The sequence below is a fragment of the Pan troglodytes genome, chromosome 15, assembly GCF_028858775.2.
Source record: "Pan troglodytes isolate AG18354 chromosome 15, NHGRI_mPanTro3-v2.0_pri, whole genome shotgun sequence".
Lineage (NCBI taxonomy): Eukaryota > Metazoa > Chordata > Mammalia > Primates > Hominidae > Pan > Pan troglodytes.
In genome coordinates this window covers 53,637,310-53,658,756 of record NC_072413.2, presented here as the reverse complement: position 1 = coordinate 53,658,756, position 21,447 = coordinate 53,637,310, and the positions used below count along the sequence as shown (strand labels likewise).

The following is a 21,447-nucleotide window of genomic DNA, read 5'->3' as shown; positions in this document are numbered from 1 at the left end:
ATAAAATAAGGAAAATAATTAATGCTATTTCAAGGACATTAAGAGGTAATTCTTATCATTTGACCAAAGTACTAATCTTTAAAGAAAACCGGTTAGGAAAAGAGACACTGAGGAACAGCTTTTTGAAAACTTTCCAAGGGAAAAAAAAGACTAACTAAAAGAAAAAAGTATCTAACATAACCAAGAGCCACAAACATGGGAAGTTACTTTTATTTGGTATTAACAATTTTAGCTAAGTAGTTTTCATCTGACACAGTAGTTTGGTTATAGACAGCAATTTCCATTCCACTTTAACATCTGGGAAAGATCTAATATTGAAAACTGAACTATAATTTGCATACCATCTTTAAGTGAAATGTATAAGAGTTTCTTTCAGTAGCTCCTCAAGAGTATTTAGCCTTTAAAAATAATCCTGTAAAGACAGCACATATCATCCTCTTTACATTTTAGGTAAGCTGACCGTAACTTATTTCTAGTTAAAATACTAAAAGTGTTTCACATAGTTCCTTTTCATCACAACATAATTTATGGCACTGGGTCAATCAACATCCCTTTACACCTATGCTATCTAAGGATTGTCTAAATTCCATTGAAATATAGAAGACTTTCAATTCTATTCTCTGTAGATCTTTAGCTATGCAAGAAGGCATTATGCACAAAAATTCTTTCTTTTAGAATCATAAAATGCAAAAATGCCTATGGCAAGCAGCATGTAACTTCTTGTAGGAATGGCGTGATTAGCACCCACATACCCAGTCCCACTAAAAAAAATAACCAAAAAGGTGGCTCTTAACCATCAAAAACAAAGTAATATAAACAACCAGAAACCACACTAAAACCCTCATCGCTGACAGAAATGACTGTACAATTGCAACCACTCCCAGTGAAATAATAATGAAATGTCCTATCTGACCTAGATTTTCCTACTCTCAGGTCCCAATATACCTCTCAGCTACCTCGAATTTAACCTTTACTGAAAATTATGGCTAGATAAATAGGGATATAGTTAAATACAAATCCACTAAGCTATAGGAAATGTAACTACAAACGTATACTTGCTAAAAAAAAAAAAAATTTACAGAACTATTTTATGCTTAAACATTCCTTCAGGTGTCACTAAGACTTATATTAAAGATTCAATAGAGTACCATGGCACACAAAATATTTTCATAGTGCTAAAATTAATCATGTAGGTTCTTTCATTTACCTGTCTGCAAAATTCAATACCCCTGGTTTCACATTTATTCTTGGCAGGAATTTTCAAAATACTTAACTGGACTGGCAGATTCAATTTTCTCAATCTTTAAAAACAACTTCTCTATTACAATTCATTAGAAATCTTCACACCCAATGGTACAACTTGAGCTCAAGGAGAATGTCCTCCATTGTTCTGAAGACAGATGGGGCTATATATTTCAGGAGTACTTTACATACTCTGGTCAAGAGAATTATCCCTTGATAGTAATATTTCATCTAAACATGCCATATGTATCATTGCTAGCCAGTAATACATGAAGTTTCAGTCCACCACCTCTAGGGAACCATTCCAAGCAACACACCCAAAGTTGATGCCTTTCCTGTATTTAAGACTTTGATCATTTCTCTACCTTATCTGAGACATCTTGGTGTGCCCTCCAAAACACCTAGTTTATGGCACATCCTACATATTCAAATGTGTTTGTTAATTCACCTAGATTTCTTTGGTTCAAAGTTTTCATGAAAGTTATCTTAACCAACCCAAAAGGCGCATATTGTCTGACAAGAGGTTAACATCGGTCTTCTGAGACTCTTCAGCTTAAAGTTGTGCTCAACAAAGCCCAAACAATCAGGTAATCACAACAAATCAGCATGCCCAAAATTAAAGCTTCAAGGAGTAGATGAAAAAAGCAGAGATGACAGAGATGATAAATATGGATAAGGAGATTTTATATTTAAATTGCAGTAAAAGTAAATGCTTTAGTCTGATTTTAAGACAAGCTGCAGATTTTCTCTGTTCAGTGGATTGTTTCTAGGAGTTAGCATTACAACCTTGGAAGTCTTGTTCACTTTGTCCTGCAGCATTTTTTCAGTTGATGCCAATGCTTCCATTGCTTCCCAGTTTTTCTCCCGAAGGTCCTAATCATTTTTAGAAAGAATGATTTCAGTTTATCCATTATTGAAAGATTTTTGCTTTTTTACTTCATCAGTATTTTGCACTGCATTTAAATGCTGGTTACTGCAAAATTATTTCAATGGGAAAATATGCATATTAGCAAAAAAATAAAAAGCAATGTTTAGAAGTTTGAATGAGAAAATAAAGACGCCCACTTTCCATGTTTTAGTATATATATCAAATAGGCCAGCTTTTAAAATAATTACTATGCACGTGACAAAGAAGAAAGCATTCAAAAGTAAAGACACAAACCAAGAATACATACATGATTTCAGGTACATTGAACATTAGAAGATTAAAGACAGAGCAAATATAGAAGTATTACAAAAAGCTTTTCATGTGATGTTTAAACGAGGCCCAATAACACTCATAGGACTTTCCACTGCAGTGTAACATTTTTTCTCTATGGTTTAATACAATTAACATGTTTCAAATCTACCTAGGAATCCCATAGTAACCCACTGTGTCCTATGTCTTTCTTGGCATGGCCAAACATTCATGCCACAAAACAACCTTACATGAATTGTATGAGCTAGTTGATCAAAGCAAAGGGGAAGGCTGGAAGGCTATAAAATAGATTCTCTTGGAGGCAAAAGAGGTTATTAAAAATTGAGAGATCTGGATTTTAACAGCATTTCATTCACAAATATAATCTGCTATATTTCAGTCTTTTTTTTTCAGAATGAGAAATCTAAACAGATAAAAACCAACAACGAAAAATAAAAAGCCAATAATCACCATTTATTACTTAATATATGCCAACCACTGTACTTGGCAGTTCACAAATTCTCACCGTTACAACAACCCCATGAGGTATTTATTCCCATTCTATAGATAGGGAAACCACAGCTCAAGTAAGTTAGGAAACTGAGCCAAGTATACACAGAAAATGAAGTGGCAAAACTAGAAGGAAAGACTGACACTGCTATCTGCTGGCCTCCAGTGTCCTGGCTCTTTTCACACGGGTTCAATGTCTCCAGCGCTGCTGCTGCTGCTGCATTACCATGCCCTCCTTATCTCAGAATTCCAATAATAAAACACAGTTAAGATGTTAGCAGTATATCGGCAAGTTCACCTCAAGTTTTGTGGCTAAGCAATGCTGTTAGTACTGTTATACCAACACACAAGTGGCAATTCATGTACCTAATTTTGACAAACTCAGGAGTACAAGAAAATGTCAACTTGTTAAATTAACAATTTAACACAAACTTTGAAAAACAGAAAACACACATCCATTTACTAGCAATACTCCCTTAGATTTCAGTAACATTTTATCCTTGCTCAAGTCTTAGCAATCACACTACAGTGTACAAAAATTTCTTCTCTAGCAAGAATGCTTGGACTCTACTTACAGGTGTTGCCCTCTGGTATGAGAAAAGTTAAGAAATTCTACTAAATTGTTTGTCTATAGAGTAAGTTATTAGGGTTCATATTTCTGAAAGCACTATCCCTTCCCTTTCTAGTATAAATGTAGTCAGGTTCTAAAGCCTCTAACACACTTAATTACCAAAATTTGAACCACCTCTCAGTTAAAAATGGGAGGTTCTGGTCAGGCGCCGTGGCTCACACCTATAATCCCAGCACTTTGCAAGGCCAAGGCAGGTGGATCACTTGAGATCAGGAGTTCGAGACCAGCCTGGCCTACATGGTAAAACCCCACCTCTACTAAAAATACAAAAAACATTAGCTGAGTATGGTGGTGCACACCTGTAGTTCCAGCTACTCAGGAGGGTGAGGCAGGAGAATCGCCTGAACCCAGGAGGCCGAGGTTGCAGTGAGCCAAGTTCATGCCACCTCCAGCCTGGGCAACAGAGCGAGACCCTGTCTTTAAAAAAAAAAAAAAAAAGGCAGGAGGAGGTTCCAGAAGGCTTTCAAAAGACCTCATTACTGAGTATACTGGGTTTGAATACTGGCATTACTTTTAGTTTACAAAAAGGCCAGCCCAATCTAAGAGGAAATATCTTTGATTTTAAAATACCAAGCTGAAAAACATGTTTTTCCAAATAAAAGTTCAACAAAAAGTCAATTGCATTTTTAGCTTTTTAAAATAACTAAAGGTATAATAATTATAGCTTCAACATTTAAATATTTATAAGAATAAGAATTCATCTTTTCACTTACTTAAAAAAAACTGTTCTCCAATAATGCCCCGCCCCCCGAAAAAACTACACACAGAAAATAGTACTTTCTTACAAAGATTAAGAAATCGAAAGTAAAAGTAGATTTTAAAAAAATTCCTGAACCATATTTCAGTGTTAAAGTAATAAAAAGAAAAGCTTCATTCTGATAAAGATCTACTTACATTGTTTTTCTTCCTCTGGTGTTCAACTGCATCCTTCAAAGAATCTAACTCATTCCAGAGACCACTTATTTCTTTCTCTCTTTCTGAAATTCTAAACCAGAACATGAATACATGTAGCAAGATTTTAGGTAAACAGTAATACAACTTAGATCCCTACCTATCAACATTTGCTATTACAAAACAAAAATATCAAGAGATAGCACCTTGAAAAGTACATTAAAGAGTCTACCTACTGTTGACCATACAAAGCCCATCCTATGAATTTCAGAAATGATTTCTAATGTTAGTTTTTATGCCTAATATGGTATGCTCAGGCTTGTGCTAAAGAGAAATCTCATCCCCTAAGAAACATATTATGAAGATATGAACTGTTGTAGCTATTTATATTTTTACCTGGGTCAGTACACAGTAGCTATTTTCAGAGGAGTTAAAACTGATGTAGAAGCAGTCCCTTAAATATATTTTTTTTTCCAGAGGGCAATGAATCAGTTATAACTTTAAATGGCTAACCCACAACAAAAGTATAATATTAAAATGAGCTCAGTGTTTTCTTGCCATTTTCATACCAATCTCAACATTCATGTTTTTTTCTGCTACTGTTTCCCAGAAACGCAGAAGGCAATGGCAAAGATTCATAATTTGATTCTGTTATAGTTGAGAGTGGCTGGAGTAGAAAGTTAAATAACAAATAGCTCTTCCCTGAGAATCAGTGTCCATATAAGAGGCTGGCAAACTAGGGCTATGGGCCCACTCCACAGTCTGTTTTTGTAGGTCCTCAAACTAAGAGCTGTTTTTACATTTTTAAAGTGTTGTTTTATTTATACATGTACACACATATACACATATATATACACATGTATAAAACAGACCTATGGGTCCCACAGGCCTAAAATGCTATCAGGGCCTTTACAGAAAATATTTGCCAACCTTTTCTCTATATAGTCAAACTCAAGATTCGATTTAATAGTCAATAATTCTAACCTAGTAAACAAGCAACTCTGTAAACCAACCAAGATGGAAAAACATTTAGATTAAAAGAAAAAAAATTAACAATATTCCCAATGATAGATCACTTACATCATCTATTAATATACTTAATGTGGTTGACATTTTAACATGTTGAAACACACTAACTTATGTGAAATGACCTTAAATGTAGCCTCACAGAGAAAATTACAGGCCAACAAGAAAAAGGTATCAGTAAAAAAAAAAAACTCCTTAAGAAAGACAATCATAAAGACTATATATATGTATTTTTTTTTTCTTGGTGCCAGGCTGGAGTGCAATGGTGTGAAATTCCTGGGCTAAAAAGATCCTCCCACTTCAGCCTCCCAAGTAGCTGGGACCACAGGTGCATGCCATCACACCCGGAATTTCTAAACTTTTCGTAGAGACTAGGTCTGACTATGTTGCCCAGGCTGATCTCAAACCCCTGGGCTCAGTGATCCTCCCGTCTCAGTCTCCCCAGCTGCTGGGATTACAGGCGTGAGCTACCACATCTTTCCTAAAATTTCTTTAAAAAATGAAGCTAAGACAAAATTTGCATCATTCAATTACACAACCACATCTAGAAGAAAGAAGACCCAGTAAGATAACTGAGATAATAGAAGGTGATTTAGAAAACCCTGCAAAGTATAGTTTAACTTGATTTGATGTTTTCTGAATGCCTAAAAAAACAAAAACAAACATCTCCCTCAACAAAATATTCAAATCCAAATACCATAAAAAAAGCATCTTAGCCAAAAGTACTGCTCAACTCTAAACTGCAATTCAAGATATCCAAATAGAACTGTAAAAATCAGGTGCCATTTGCAGTTACACTAAATTGCTTATTTGAGAATGGTTTATCACATAAAAATAGTTACTACTTTATAAACTGTGACTCAAACTTATTACTTACACTTTTAATAATTCTTCATGAGGGGGAAAAGAAGATGCCTATCAAAAGAGTTAAATGTTATTTCAGAACAAAACTTTTCAGGAGACTTAAAAACATTGAAGCTTTTCTCAAATATAAATTAAGAAAACAACAAAAGTAAAAATAGTATATATTTCATATGCCAGTAACCCTGACTTTAATCAAGTGATTTTAATAAAAACATGTACAAATCTGTAAAATGTATTGAATGCTAAATCCAATCTCTACTGTCGCAATGTACTTGAACTCTTCATTTAATAAGTATTTATCAATTTCCCACTATGTGCATGGAAGCACACCTTACATTTTCAAACTGCACAATTCAAATTTGACTACATAAAAATGTTAAGCTTCCAAGTTTAAAAAAAAAAAAATACCAGAAATCAAAAGCAAAACTAGGACAAGTTATGTTTCCTCACGTTTAACAAAGTTATTTATACATCAACATGCAAAGGTACACAGCCCTTCATATATGGTATTTATTCCTTGGTGACAATAATCTCTCAAGCTTCTTGTTTGCAAGGACTCCAATTCATTTGTTTCTCAAAATACTATCAAGTCTATCCATATACATGCATAAATTAATTTACAGGCTATTTTGGGTAGCATCTTTTATAAAAACACACTTTTGTTTTTACCAAGCAGAATTATAACTTGAAAACCTCTTTTAAATAGTAGTAGACTATTGCTTATGATACATTTGTTAGTTTCTCTCCAGTTACTAATGTTTCATTTGGGAAGAGGGGAGATAAGTGTACACATATCTTTAACCCAACCTCTACAGTATTTAAACTGACTTGCTAAGAATTCTAGGATCAGAAAACACACATGAATACAAAACAGAGCTGGAATACAGGCAATAATATTATTTGTGTATACTTTATAGATTTGTTTTACTTTGGATATGACATAGCAAGTTGCTTTCTTTTATATAAAATTTGATAAACATAAAACATACTTCATTCTCAATGAAAATGCAGAAATGGCAAAAATACTCATATGTCACTGGTTATATAATTTTTTTGCCACATAAGTGAAAGGCAAGACATCTAATAATACCTACCTGTTGGTGGTTTTGTTGTTTAAGCTCCTCAATTTGGGACTTAAACAATTTGTTTTCATCTTGTACATCCTAATTAAATAAAAATTAAACATCAGTATCTAAACAGATTTTTTCCACATAAACTTAGATCATACAAGCTAGAAACAGATCATACAAGCTAGAAAAATTCCAAAATAGCAATAATTTTAAAGGGTGTAATAAGCTCTTTATTAAAACATATGATGAAATTAGAGTATTTATATTAGTACTAGCTGCGGAGTTTGCATGTCTCAATGGAACAAAATAGAATCCAGAAATATACCCAAATAGCTCTAAGAATTTAGTATGAAGTGACATTTCAAATCAACCTCAACTCTAGTAACATTTTGGGTTTGATATTTTTCTTTGTTGTGGGGGTTTTATCCTATGCACTGCTGGACATTTAGAAGCATCCATGGCACCCATCCACTAGATGCCCCAGCCCGCCTGCCCCAGCTGTGACAACCAAAAATGTCTTCAGATATTGACAAATGTCCCCTGGGGAACGGAATTACTACTGCTATGATGGATTATTTAATAATGTGGCTAGCCTTCTCTTTTTAATGGTTACAATGTTATTGTTACAGCTTACTGAAATAAGTTACACTAAATAAGCTAAACAAACAAACAAACAAAAAGAATTATAAACACATTAGAAGAAAATGTAATTTTTTTTTTTTAAAGATGGCAGTCTTGCTGTGTCACCCAGGCTGGAGTGCAGTGGTGTGATCTTGGCTCACTGCAGCCTCTGCCTCCCGGGTTCAAGTGATTCTCCTGTCTCAGCTTTCTGAGTATCTGGGACTACAGGCACCTGCCACCATGCCCGGCTAACTTTTGTATTTTTTTAGTAGAGTCGGGGTTTCACCACGTTGGCCATGTTTGGTCTCGAACTCCTGACCTCAAGAGATCCACCTGTCTCGGCCTCCCAAGGTGCTGGGATTACTACTGTGAACTACCACACCCAGCCGAATATATTTTTATGATCGTAGAGAGATACCTTTCTTCCGGAGACTTAAAACTCTAGAAATTACTTATATTTGAGTACATAAAAGTTTCAAATTTCCCAAAAAGGGGAAAAACACAAATGAAGTCAGAAGAAAAAATGGGGAAAATAAATCACCTCATATAATAAGAAAAGGTTATTTAATTTCCCTTATTACATAAAAAGGATCTTACAAATTAGTTAAAAAAAAAAAGTCAACTCAGTGGAAAAAGTGTGGGAAAAATTAAAGGACAATTCATATAAAAATGACTTGAACATATGAAAAATGCTTAACTTCTCTCACAGTCAAATGCAAATTAAAAATAATCTTACCATCTTTCAAGTATAATATCAAAAATTTTTATCCTTGTCAATGTTGGAAAGGAAGAAGGTGAAATGGCCCTTAGTTGGTGAATGTGTCAATTAGTGAAAACACTTTTGCAGGTCTATCTAGCATTGTCTAACAAAATTTAAAATGAACCTACATGAGAGGGAGAAGGAATGTGGTAGACTCGAACCTTGAAGCATGTAATGTGAGCAAGATTAATCCAAGACAATGTAGGCATCTACGCATTTGCTATGACTTCAAATCAATGTTCTGTAAGTAAGGTGAATACTAACTGCATGAAGGTAAGATATTGATTTTCTATTTAACTATCTCTTTTAACAAACAAAAAAGCTACATAAGCCTTGATCCAGAATTTCACTTCTAGGATACAGATAACACTAGTAAAAGTATTCAAAACATGTGCAAGGATATTCACTGCTGCATTGTTTGTGCAGAAAAAACAGCCCTAAATAATCTAGGTATCCATCAACTGGAATTGGTTATATAAATGATATATGCTGGCTGCGGTGGCTCACACCTATAATCTCAGCACTTTGGGAGGCCGAGGTGGGAGGATCACCTGAGGTCAGGAGTTCGAGACCAGTCTGGCCAACATGCTGAAACCCCATCTCTACTAAAAAATACAAAAATTAGCTGGGCATAGTGGTGCATGCCTGTAGTCCCAGCTACTCTAGAGGCTAAGGCAAGGAGAATGGCTTGAACCCAGGAGGAGGAGGTTGCAGCGAGCCGAGATCACGCCACTGTACTCCAGCCTGAGCAACAAAGCAAGACTCTGTCTCAAAAATAAAAATAAAATAAATGATATAACCATCCAGTATCATAAAACTATTAAAAGTTAAGGCAGAAATGTGCTTTATATGTTAAGATCTTGAAAACACTGTTAATTGTGAAGAAAGCAAAATATACAAGTTAGTATAGTTCAACAGAGTATTTAATAAACAAGTATACATACATACACACATTTTATGCATGGGTACTTACTCAAAAAATATGCCAATAATGACACCTAGTATCTGGGTGGGAGGGAGACTCATTCTGTACTCTATTTTTTGGCAGCAGTTAAAAATTATTTTAAAGCATGCAAAGACAATAATTTACAAAATAATTAATTTTAAGTCACCATATTCACCTGTAACAGCTTTGTTTTGCTAGAAAGATCACTCTCCCTCTCTTTTAGCGTGGCTTCTAACCTCTTCAATTCATTTTCCTTTTCTTTCAACCTAGAATTTTTTACAAAGATCTGCATTAACTAAAGTACATAAAAAAGGAAAACCAGACTCCAATATCACCCCTAAGAAAAAAGATGGCAGAAACAATACATACCAGCTTTTTTTTCCCCATATTATACCAACTTAGAAGTTTGTTTTAAAAGATATTTCTAGGATCATTCTACTCAGTCATACTTAACATTTCTTAAGCAAATGTGGCTTTATCTAGGAAGAAACTCTAAAACAAAAACTAGGAACAAAACTATATTTTATCAAATTGTTGCAAAAATTACCACTTCAAAAGCAAGGAGTTTTGCCCCCAAGAATCTTAGTCATAATTTGTTGACCCTGGAAATTACAAAATATGTCTAACCTTTGTACTGAAGAGATGCTATGGATAATTTAATCTGTTTTTCCCTTACCCAATGCTGACGTAAATCTTACTCTATCTAGCCCAAGTGAATCTCAATTGCCCTGGTCATCCTAAGCAATAGACCGCTAGCATAACACCACCATCAAAATGATCTGTTTAACTGTTTCCTCAGGATAGGAAATCTTATCCATTTCGGTATCCCCAATGCCAGAAAGCACATAATAGAGTCTCAAGTATTCGTTGAGCTGAACACTTATTTTTACCACACCTTGATCCAGAATTTCAAGATGCTTATAAATCTATATGAAAAAAATGACAAAACAGCATACATGAAGAGTGAGATAAATGTATAAAAAGGGAAAAACTTAAATGCATATTGCTAAGTAAAAGAAGGCAATCCAAGGCTGAGCATGGTGGCTCATGCCTGTAATCCCAGCATTTTGGGAGGCCAAGATGGGAGGATCACTCAAGCCCAGGAGATCAAGACCAGCCTGGGCAACACAGGGAGACTCTGTTTCTAAAAAATTAGCCAGGCAAGGTGGCATGTGCCTGTAGTCCCAGCTACTCGAAAGGCTGAGGTGGGAGGATTGCTTGAGCCCAGGATGTCCTGGCTGCAGTGAGCCATGATCACAGCCCTGCACTCCATGTACTCCAGCCTGGGCCACAGAGAAAGACTCTGTCCCAAAAAAAAAGAAAAGAAAAGAGCCAAACCAGAAAAGCCATATACTGTATGATTTCAACTACGAAATTCTGGAAAAGGTAAAACTCTGAAGACAGTAAGATCATTGGTTGGGTGGGGGGTGCTGCCGGGATGTGGAGGAAGGGAGGGAGGGATACACAGGTAGAACACAGGAGATTTTTAAGGCAGTAAAACTGTTTTGTATGATACTGTAATGATAGATACATGTCATTATACATGTTAAAACCCACATAGTTTCCTAATGGAAACTATGAACTTCAGTTAATAACAACGATAACAATGTACTGCTATTGGCTCATCACTTGTAACAAATGTACCATGCTAATGCAAGATGTTAATAGGGAGAATTGGTATTTCTCTCTTTTTTCCCTATAAATATAAAAAGTTCTCCACCACAAAAAATAAAATCTATTAATTTAAAAAAGAAAATGGCAAAAAAAAAAAGTAAGGCAGAAATATACCTAAAATTACCTACTTTAATGGTCTACATATCTCTACTATAAACAGGCCAGAAATGAGGCCCTAAGCTTTCCAAGCAAATAAGAGATAAGCACCTCGACAGTTACACCATAGCCAAAAGACAAACAATAATTGTACAAATGAGTAATCTTCCAAGAACAGAGTAATCACCCTTATTTTTAGAAAGATAATAACCTAATGAATATCCTCAATATCTTGACAGTTTAAAACGGGGCACTTCTTTAAAACAAGTATCAATAAAGAGTAATGGTATCACCAAGAAAAATTTGTTAAAAGCAATTTTAAATGGGGCCAAGAAGATCAGGTCCAGATACCCTTTCCCACCATTGTAACCTGCTGTACCTTAAGACAACAGACTCTCTAGAATAAAACATTTTCTAAGATTAATATCTACAGAAACTGACACCTCTTATGCTGACTAGATTCAGTTTTCCTATTCAGCACAGGATAATATGACAAGTTCCATTTTCCCTATAAATAAATTAAAATTACAGAAAGGTTTAAAATTCATTATCAAGATTATGGCTAAGATTATCTTTTGGTTAATTCAGAGATGTTACTAACATCTAATTCAAATACTAATTTTCATTTGAAATAAGTTTAATCTCTATAATAATTGCATACTTTGTTTTAAAAAATAACTTAAAACCAGTCTATATTTGCGGAAAGAATAATTGAAAAAATGGGTTTGATGGATTTGGAAAGGATAAAGTCTCCAGGTATCTGAAAGCATTTAAATAACCTTTATTTTACCCAACAGAGACTTAGCCTATTTGCGTCTGGAATTATAATTTCCACTTAACAATAAAGTTAATGATGTACAGGAAACTCATCATTATATTCAAGCACACCCTGGAAAATAATGAGACGTTTGTTTCTCTTCAAAATGTGGTCTTAAAGCATACTTACACAATCTCAAGTTCTTCAAACTGTGATGCAGAAGAGGCCTGAGAAACAGAATCATATTTTTAATGCTGTTAGCATTAAATGTTATGTTGTAGGTGCTACAACATATATATGGAATCACCCACCAATAAAAACAAAAACATAATTATATGCAGTAAATTTAAGATTGGGTCATTTATAAAGCAAGGACAGAATGAGTTTTATTAAATAATTTTTCATACTTATTAAAAGATTAAAGACTAATACTTTAAACAGTTAAGGATGAACTAAGAGTCTATTTGAAAAGGTAGAGATAAGGAAATGCTTGTAGGCTCAGGTTGACAGATTAAGCAGTTAAGTATGACTTGCCAGAAATAAAAGCTAACTTATTTAAACAACAACAAAACTACGGTACAACATAATTTTTCTGGCAAGAAACTCAGAACATATTAACATCTTTACTTTCTAATGCCTTAAACAAAGATTTCTCATTCCTTATGTAACATGTTGGTAATTTGTTTATACTATACCTCTTTCAAGTTATGTTGTGCTACTTCCTGAACATGTGCTTTTAAAGATTCATTTTCTTCTTGAAGATCCTTAAAAAGAATAGGCGTAAATTAAATTGATAGTCAAGTATAAAAAGGCTATTTTTTATTGTTTTTAATTTCTCACCTGTAACCACTTCCCTGTATTGGCTAGGTCTTTCTCTTTCTCTTCCAAAACGGCCTTCATGGTATTCATCTGTTCCTCTTTTCCTTTTAATCTGATAATAAATTAATCAGAACTCTAAATGAAAATGTTACATGACCATAAAAAGCAAAAATCTTAGACACTGAAAAAAGTATATTTTGGGTAGTACTCACAGACCAGCTGATTAAACTAAACTAAAACTTATCAAGTATAAAGGCATACAAGGCTAGGCGCAGTGGCTCACGCCTGTAATCCCAACACTTTGGGAGGCCAAGGCGGGCGGATCACAAGGTCAGGAGATCAAGACCATCCTGGCTAACACGGTGAAACCCTGTCTCTACTAAAAATACAAAAAAATTAGCCGGGCGTGGTGGTGCGCGCCTGTAGTCCCAGCTACTCGGGAGGCTGAGGCAAGACAATCACTTGAACCCGGGAGGTGGAGGTTGCAGTGAGCCGCGATCATGCCACTGCACTCCAGCCTGGGCGACAGAGCGAGATTCCATCTCAAAAAACAAACAAACAAAAAAAAGGCATATAAGATTTTGGAGACAATCAAATCAGGAAGCATAGGATGATTAAGGAAAACCATTCTATCACTGAATATCCAGACATGAGTAAGTTAGTTTAGCTGTACCTCTACCCTGTATCACCTTAAGTCAATACAAACAAATTTGGAAAACTTACTACAATTGATCTGGATGTGAAAGATACCAATTTCACATGGCTATTAAAATAGGCAAAGAGCAACATCTCAATTTGAGGTTATATTCAGATTATAAATCATGAAAAGACTTCCTACCTCCTTCCCACAAAAAAACTTAATAGGTTAAAGCCAAATAAGAAACTTAGGGCCTTTAGGAGTTTTGAGATAATCAGTATTTTCGTATTTTCTAAAACACCACTTGAAATCAAGAAGCTATAATTTTCATTATACTTCTATTTAACTCATGAAAAAGAAATAGTAAAAGGAAATGAGATAAATGGTACTTACAAGTTCTGAAGCTCCTGAACTTTGGAAGTGATAGATAACTGAAATACAAAGGACAGAAAAATCAATTAATAATCCTTTCAATTTAACTTATTAAGCTTTATAAGTCTTTATAATGTGTACACTTCAAATTACAAAGAAACTAGCTGAATTTTTCATGACAAAATGAGATGTGTTTTGAGTTTACCTCCTCTTGACTCCAATTAACAGGAAAATTAATAAACTAAAAATAATAAGGGGGAGGGACAAGGAAAATAGTTATGAATAATAAGTCTAACTAATGTGATGCTTTTTTTCTTTAGGCTAGTCAAGTGAAGCAGTGGGATGGAGAAGGAATAAAGAAATCTGTAACTGGTTGTGATCAATCAGTTGTAAACACCACTGCACTCAGACCAGTCATACTTCTACAGTACTGAAAATTAGAATATTAACTCTCCACACACCTCCCTACCGTATCAGAGCTCTTCTCCATCCCAGTTTTCAAGGCCAACTACTCAACAGTACTCTATGATGTCCTTTTTTAATTTTTTCTTAATCATACACAGTCTGATAATACCTTTTATCCTCCACTCTCTTCTCACAGGCCCTTCAGATTCTTGGCTTAGATGTCAGTTCCTCAGGAGGAGACTTTCCTGAACTCTCAATCTATATTAGAAAAGTATGATCTTTTCATCCTACCTGTTTCGTTCAACACATTATCTCCAATCACTAGCTAGTGATCCACCAATCACAAGTACAGTGCTTTGACAAGTACTGTTTTGACAATAAATATTGCTGAATGAATCTATGAGATGAATGAATCATCTCTTCAATGAAATCTATTTTTTCAAGAAAGCCTTATCAGATTAAAATCAGCAAAACTCATCAATTTCCAATAATCACATCTATGTCTGAAATCCCAATGAAACTTGTACTTTGTTCTAAGGCAGAGATAGAGCAATGTATATTCAAATAACATTTTGGTCCATGCAGTTTTCTTTTAAAAGGGGGCAGGGGGATTTAAAAAATTGCCAAACTGTTTCGTGTTTCATTTGTAATTGGCAAACTAAAATGAAACATTAACACAAAAAATGTTCTAGAAAATAACCATTAACAGTTAAAATTTTTAAGACATACAGATTAAAATATCAAGAATACTTTCTCAAATCAGGCAAAAAATAAAATGAAAAGCACATAACCCAATATACCTACAGCATACTACTAAGTTTTTTCTGAGTAACAAGAAAAAAAATCAAATAGCTCATAAATAACACAACTAATAAATCTGTCATGCTATGGCTCTGGGATTTTTACCTGTTGAGCCTTTTCAAGCTGGACATTTCCTATTTCTTCTTTTAGAGCCTTTATTTCCTGTTTCAAATCCTTGACAATGACAAAACAGACAAGATTGGACAATGGAAACACAGAAATTGACATAAAATGCAATGCACAGACAAACACACGAAATTAAATGATATTAACTAAAGTTGATAAACAAAAACATAAAACACAGTTCTCTGTCTCCCAATACCTGAACAGTTTTCTCCTTGTTAGCAACTTTGAGAAGTTCTGCCTCCAGAAGCTCTTCTACAGACTTGATCTTTCCATCTTTCTCATGGATCCTTCAATAAAGAAATGCAGTATAATTTGATTAGAAATCACCAAGACCCACCAAGATATAAAAATAGCACCAAATAATGAAATGGCTCTCCAAATCAACCCTTTCCCATTTTAAATAAAATAGCAACATGTCTTTGTAGAATGGCCAGGGTGAACATAAAGCTCCTCCTAACAGACAGCTGAAGCCTATGCACACAAGAAGTCAGTTAAGTGCTTCAGAAGTACATCAGAAATATAAGATTTGTACCCTGAGGAATACAGAGAAGAATCAAGTTCCATTCAACTATACTGACTCCCATCCTCTGGAAATAGTTTTTTTTTTGTTTTTTTTCTTTTAATTATACTGAATTTGGGAAAGCACAGCTAAGTTGTCTTATTCCATTAAGAAAAATTATAGAGTGAAAGTTAAACACACATCAGCTGTCCCAACTGCACAATAAAACTAGATTTCTAAGCACACACACACAAAAAATGGACCAAAGAAGAAAAACCAGTTTATAATAATGTTATCACTTACACTTTCTTAAGTTCTTCAACTAGAGAGGCAAAAGAAACCTGGAAATAGGAAAGTATCCTACTTAGTAATTTGTTCAAAATAGAAATGGGTCAGAAATAGAAATGCACATTATCCTTAGATTTTCCAATACAATCAAAATCCAAATGGGAAAAGCCCAGGCATTCTTTCGAGACTTTTTTAATGTCATAATAATGACAACAAATAGCATTTTGAACATAGGTAGCTTTAAGGTCACTTATAAATATGCCAAAAGAAAAAATCATTAGATAAATGTTAAAATTATTTAATCAATAATTCCAACCATAGAGAAAACAAAACTAAGAAACTGCCTAATTTCAGGCGGCCTCTTTTACTAGAGTCTTACTTTATATTTGTATACTTAGAACCTTTTTATCACTCTAGTAAGAGGCAATGGCACCCTATCTGGAGCATTTGTCACAGTACCTGGCATACAATCAGTATTAAATTGCAGCCTCTATTACTGATTATCATTCATAAATTAAAACTATAATTGACATATTCCAACCTGGAGGAAGAGAAACAACAGACCTGTTTTTATGCAACAGTTTGCCCACTGTTTAAAAGAGAATGGGCTGGGCACAGTGCCTCATGCCTATAATTCCAGCAATTTAGGAAGCTAAGGTGGGAGGACCACTTGAGGCCAGGAGTTTGTGACCAGTCTGGACAACATGTCGAGACCCTATCTCTACAAAAAAATAAAATAAAAGCCGAGCATTGTGGCATGAGCCTATAGTCCTAGCTACTTAGAAGACTGAGGGAGGAGTTATTGGTTGAGCCCAGGAGTTCGAGGTTACGGTGAGTTATGATTGTACCACTGCACTCCAGCCTGGGCAAAAGAGCAAGACCCCGTTTCTTTTAATTTAAAAACAAACAAACAAAAAACACAGAGACAAAGAACAGTTGTAAAAATTTACATTACCTGATCATTTTGCTTAGCTTTTAAGTCTTGAACTTCTTTTGTCAGAGATGAATTTTCTGTTCTTATTGCCTTTTTCAAAGACACATAAGCAAAACATGCTTTTACTCTCTGAAAAATATAGCTAGCTTCAAAATACATTAGTTTCTCATTTCTTTAGCTGCTTCTTTTCTACTCTGGAAGGCCCAAAACTCTCACTTTTTTCCATGTCTATAATTCTGTAATGTCTATAATTCTGTAACTTCTATAGCTATCCAAACAAATTTTTAATTCAATTACACCCACATATATTTCCACTCATATCTGGACAACCTCAAAAATATACAGTATACAACTTGTTAGTTAAGCTACTCCTCTCCCTAAATTCAAATACATCTTTTAACTTACTTCTTTCAGCAACCTTTTCCCAATCAAGTTAGGTAAAGCTAATGACAACCATAAAATAGAATGGCAATCTCTTCTCTGGCCTCCAGTACTATTTCATGAATTAAGTCTGCTAGTTATCATTTGGTTATAATTTTGGTGCAAGTGGGGAAACTGACAAACTATAACAATAGTATCTACCTCATTAAGGCAGTCAATGTTATGCATTTTTAACTTCTAAAAAAACTTTAAAAAAGCATTATATAAATTTATAAATGTGAGAGGTACTATTAAGTTTAAGATCTATGGGAAAAACCTTACACAAATTACAGAGAAATCCTTTTATGTCACTGAATAATCACAAGGAAAACAAAACTACAAAATGCTTTACATTCAGCTCCTCTTCTTTAGTTGCCACCTGAATAAGTCCAGTTTCAAGTAATTCTTCCACAGTCTTTAACTTCTCATCTTTTTCTTGAATGCTGAAATTATAAGTTTGTAACACATGTATTAACTATTTTTCAGTTAATGATATTATTATTATAATTATTATTATTTTTTGAGACAGAGTCTCACTCTGTCACCCAGGCTGGAGTGCAGTGGTACAATCTCAGCTCACTGCAAGCTCCGCCTCCCGGGTTCATGCCATTCTCCTGCCTCAGCCTCCCGAGTAGCTGGGACTACAGGCGCCCACCACCACGCCTGGCTAATTTTTTATATTTTTAGTAGAGATAGGGTTTCACCATGTTAGCCAGGATGGTCTCGATCTCCTGACCTCATGATCCACCCGCCTTGGCCTCCCAAAGTGCTGGGGATTACCGGCATAAGCCACCACACCCGGCTCTTTTTTTTTTTTTTTTTTTTTTTTTTTTTTTTTTTTTTTTTTTTTTGAGGCAGAGTTTCACTCTTGTCGCCCAGGCTGGAGTGCAATGGCATGATTTTGGCTCACTGCAACCTCTGCCTCCCAGGTTCAAGCGATTCTCCTGCCTCAGCCTCCCAAGTAGCTGGGATTACAGGCATGCACCACCATGCCTGGCTAATTTTGTACATTTGGTACAGACAGGGTTTGCCATGTTGGCCAGGCTGGTTTCAAACCCCTGACCTCAGGTGATCCACCCACCTCAGCCTCCCAAAGTGCTGGGATTACAGGTGTGAGCCACCATGCCCAGCCAGTTAATGATATTATTTCTAATCATTTTAAACGGATCAACTCTTTTGTCCATCATTTCTTACAAACTTTTAATTCTAGAAAGGCTTCTAGGGATCTTTGATCATGGTCTGAGGATACTTCCTCTTTACAAGTAAAATGTACTCAAGTAATTCATGCTTATATGCTAGCCTCAACAAGTAAAATTACTGCCACACGTGAAACCCACAAACGGTAATGTAATCCCAAATCAACAGCATACTACATTTCTTCCATTACAAAGTTTAAAGAGAATTTTAAAACTCTAATTAATGTAGTTAATTTGGTAGAAGTAACTCATCAAAATATAAAAAGAAAACTAAACTCTTACCATTTTTCCATTTGTTCCACAACATCCTTATTAGGCTAAAATAAAAATCACCAAAAAAAGTTTAACTTTACCAAATTTGCATGAAGTAAAACCAGATGAGAAATGTAATTTTGTGAAAATTGTTTAGGGTTATTAAATAGATACAAAATTTAGGACAATAACTTATCTGAAGACTTGATAATTAAAAAATTCAGAAAACACAAAACAAAGAGATACATCTACACAAGAGACACAGAAAAAGTAGTAGTGTAAAATGGGCTGGCAAAATGAATTAGTATCTTATGAAAAAAATCTTAATCCCTAGAAAAGATAACCTTAAGACAATCTGCCTCACTTCCTTTACATTAATTCAATTCTTCAAATACAAAGAATCCAGACTCTAAGACCTCGCAAGCCCAAAAAAAAAGAAAGAAAAGAAGAAAAGAGAAGGAAAGAGAAAGAGAGAAGGAAAGGAAAGGAAAGGAAAGGAAAGGAAAGGAAAGGAAAGGAAAGGAAAGGAAGGAAGGAAAGGAAAAAAAGGAAGAAAGAAAGAAAGACAGGCAAACAGGGGCTCTTTTAATTGATTTTTTTTTTCTATACTAAGGTGTAACATTTACATAAACAAGTGCATAAATCCTGTTCACAGCTCAGTGAATTTTGGTAGATAGATATTATGTAACTACCAACCAGATCAAGATATAAAATGTTTTAAAACTGATTGTAAATTGCAAAAGCAACAGGAATACATTCTATTTATAAAGCATTAGAACATGACATGTAAGATGAGTCCCCTTTGAAACTTCTCCTGGCATCCTCTGGTACACACACAAGTCCCCAGTGTTAAAATTTATCTTATGTCCAAAGTGGGATTTCTCCCTCAGTATTCCCTTATCTTCCCTTATCTTCAGACAGCCAAGCAGCCTGACCAAAAAGATTTAGGGTCTTTCTCCTAGAACATTCTCTTCTGTGCACCCCTTTCCCAATCTTGCTAGTTTTTTACTTTTTTTCCCATTTTTTTGTTTTTCCCAATCTTATTACAATCATTTTTTACAAATGATATTAATTTTTCCATTGCCCTATCCAAGTCCTAAAATTCCACTCTGTACATATTTATGAAATTAAACCCTTCTCTTTAATGCCTAAGTTTTGGCCCTCAGCTTACTCATCTCAAATATCATAATACCCTAATTCTTCTCTCTGCTTCTAGTTCATAAGAATTGTTTTGTAGGAGGCACAGGAAAAAACTTCCCAATGGGAAAAAATAATCCAAACATGAGAAGGGAAATAGGAGTTGTCAAAAGTACATTAAATCAGGTTTATACTACGAAAAACAAATCATGCATTAAGCCTTTAAATCATTCATGAAGATGGTTTTTGTCCATCTTTATTTTCAATGAATGCCATCTCACAAAAAGACATAACACTATTAAGTCTAAGTTACCTGCACCTTAACCATTTACTGTATTGTACCTTTAGTTACTCCTACCTACCAGAGTATTCTTTCTAAAATGTTAGGCTAAATGCTCATTTATCCTTGCAACACTCTTTAGTGGCTTACCCACATGCTGCATCAGGTTCATGGTCCTGACACAGCATACAAAGCCCTTCATAATTAGGTCTTAGCAAATCTTTCTCTACTCCTTACATCCTTCCTGTATTTTGTACTTCTGCAATATACCAATACTCTGAATATGCCAATCTTGCCACACTGTCATGTCTTTGAACATTGTATTCCCTCAGCCTGGACTGTCTCTTAGCTCTTTGGCAAATTCAAGCTCATTTTTCAAAATCAGGTTTAGCTGTTCCCTGTGTTACCTCCCCACCTCCTTCAAATATTAATAGAATGCATTATCTCATCTCTTCCTCTAAACCTGTACAGAGTTCAGAAACTTCATTCACCATAACTTTCTGTTTAACAGATCTATCTCCATATTAGGAGGGCAAGAATCAAGTCTCATTCATCTCTGTAACCTCAGCATGTAGGTAAGTAACTAGCATATACTCAACTAGTAAATAAGTATTTGATGAATTTTTTTTAATGAAGTTCCAGTTTAGAAAGTATTCTTGGTCTGCAGCTCATCAAATACTCTATTGCATAAACCTGACCCAGCTTAGTTTGCATCTCCAACATTTTTACTTTACTTCATACTTTATTGGTTTAATCCAATCCTACTGTTTCCTCCCCTAGATGATTTCCAAAACTAAACCGTATACAATATATTCTGCAATACAATTTAACAAGGCAGTAGGGCAAAAAGAAGAAACTTCTTATAGTTTTCACTTAATAATCTTGATCACTGAATCTTAAAAATCTACTGGAATAAGAATAAGTCATGTTGCTCCTTCACTAAAAGTCAAAATGTGCTCTCCCACAGCAAAAAACAAAAAAAGTCTTATTCTGAGTAAATGAAATATTAGTAAATG

The 21,447-nt window shown here is 34.7% G+C and overlaps 1 protein-coding gene across 50 annotated transcripts in view; it reads right to left on the bottom strand.

The window, feature by feature from the left end:
- Positions 1 to 21,447, bottom strand: part of KTN1 (kinectin 1) — a 104,497-nt gene that overhangs the window by 18,506 nt on the left and 64,544 nt on the right. For 18 of the 50 annotated variants that reach the window (XM_054666576.2, XM_016926116.4, XM_054666566.2 and 15 more), the window contains 15 exons: positions 19,045 to 19,079; positions 17,919 to 18,009; positions 17,168 to 17,236; positions 16,228 to 16,265; positions 15,622 to 15,712; positions 15,405 to 15,473; positions 14,115 to 14,152; positions 13,106 to 13,196; positions 12,961 to 13,029; positions 12,455 to 12,492; positions 9,914 to 10,004; positions 7,436 to 7,504; positions 6,355 to 6,392; positions 4,455 to 4,545; positions 2,029 to 2,115 (listed from right to left, as the gene is read on the bottom strand). In XM_054666576.2, the coding sequence (XP_054522551.1) occupies positions 2,029 to 2,115; positions 4,455 to 4,545; positions 6,355 to 6,392; positions 7,436 to 7,504; positions 9,914 to 10,004; positions 12,455 to 12,492; positions 12,961 to 13,029; positions 13,106 to 13,196; positions 14,115 to 14,152; positions 15,405 to 15,473; positions 15,622 to 15,712; positions 16,228 to 16,265; positions 17,168 to 17,236; positions 17,919 to 18,009; positions 19,045 to 19,079 (1,005 nt within the window). The remainder of the gene's footprint in view (positions 1 to 2,028; positions 2,116 to 4,454; positions 4,546 to 6,354; positions 6,393 to 7,435; positions 7,505 to 9,913; positions 10,005 to 12,454; positions 12,493 to 12,960; positions 13,030 to 13,105; positions 13,197 to 14,114; positions 14,153 to 15,404; positions 15,474 to 15,621; positions 15,713 to 16,227; positions 16,266 to 17,167; positions 17,237 to 17,918; positions 18,010 to 19,044; positions 19,080 to 21,447) is intronic. The other 32 variants (XM_054666580.2, XM_016926128.4, XM_054666583.2 and 29 more) reach the window with 3 other exon arrangements.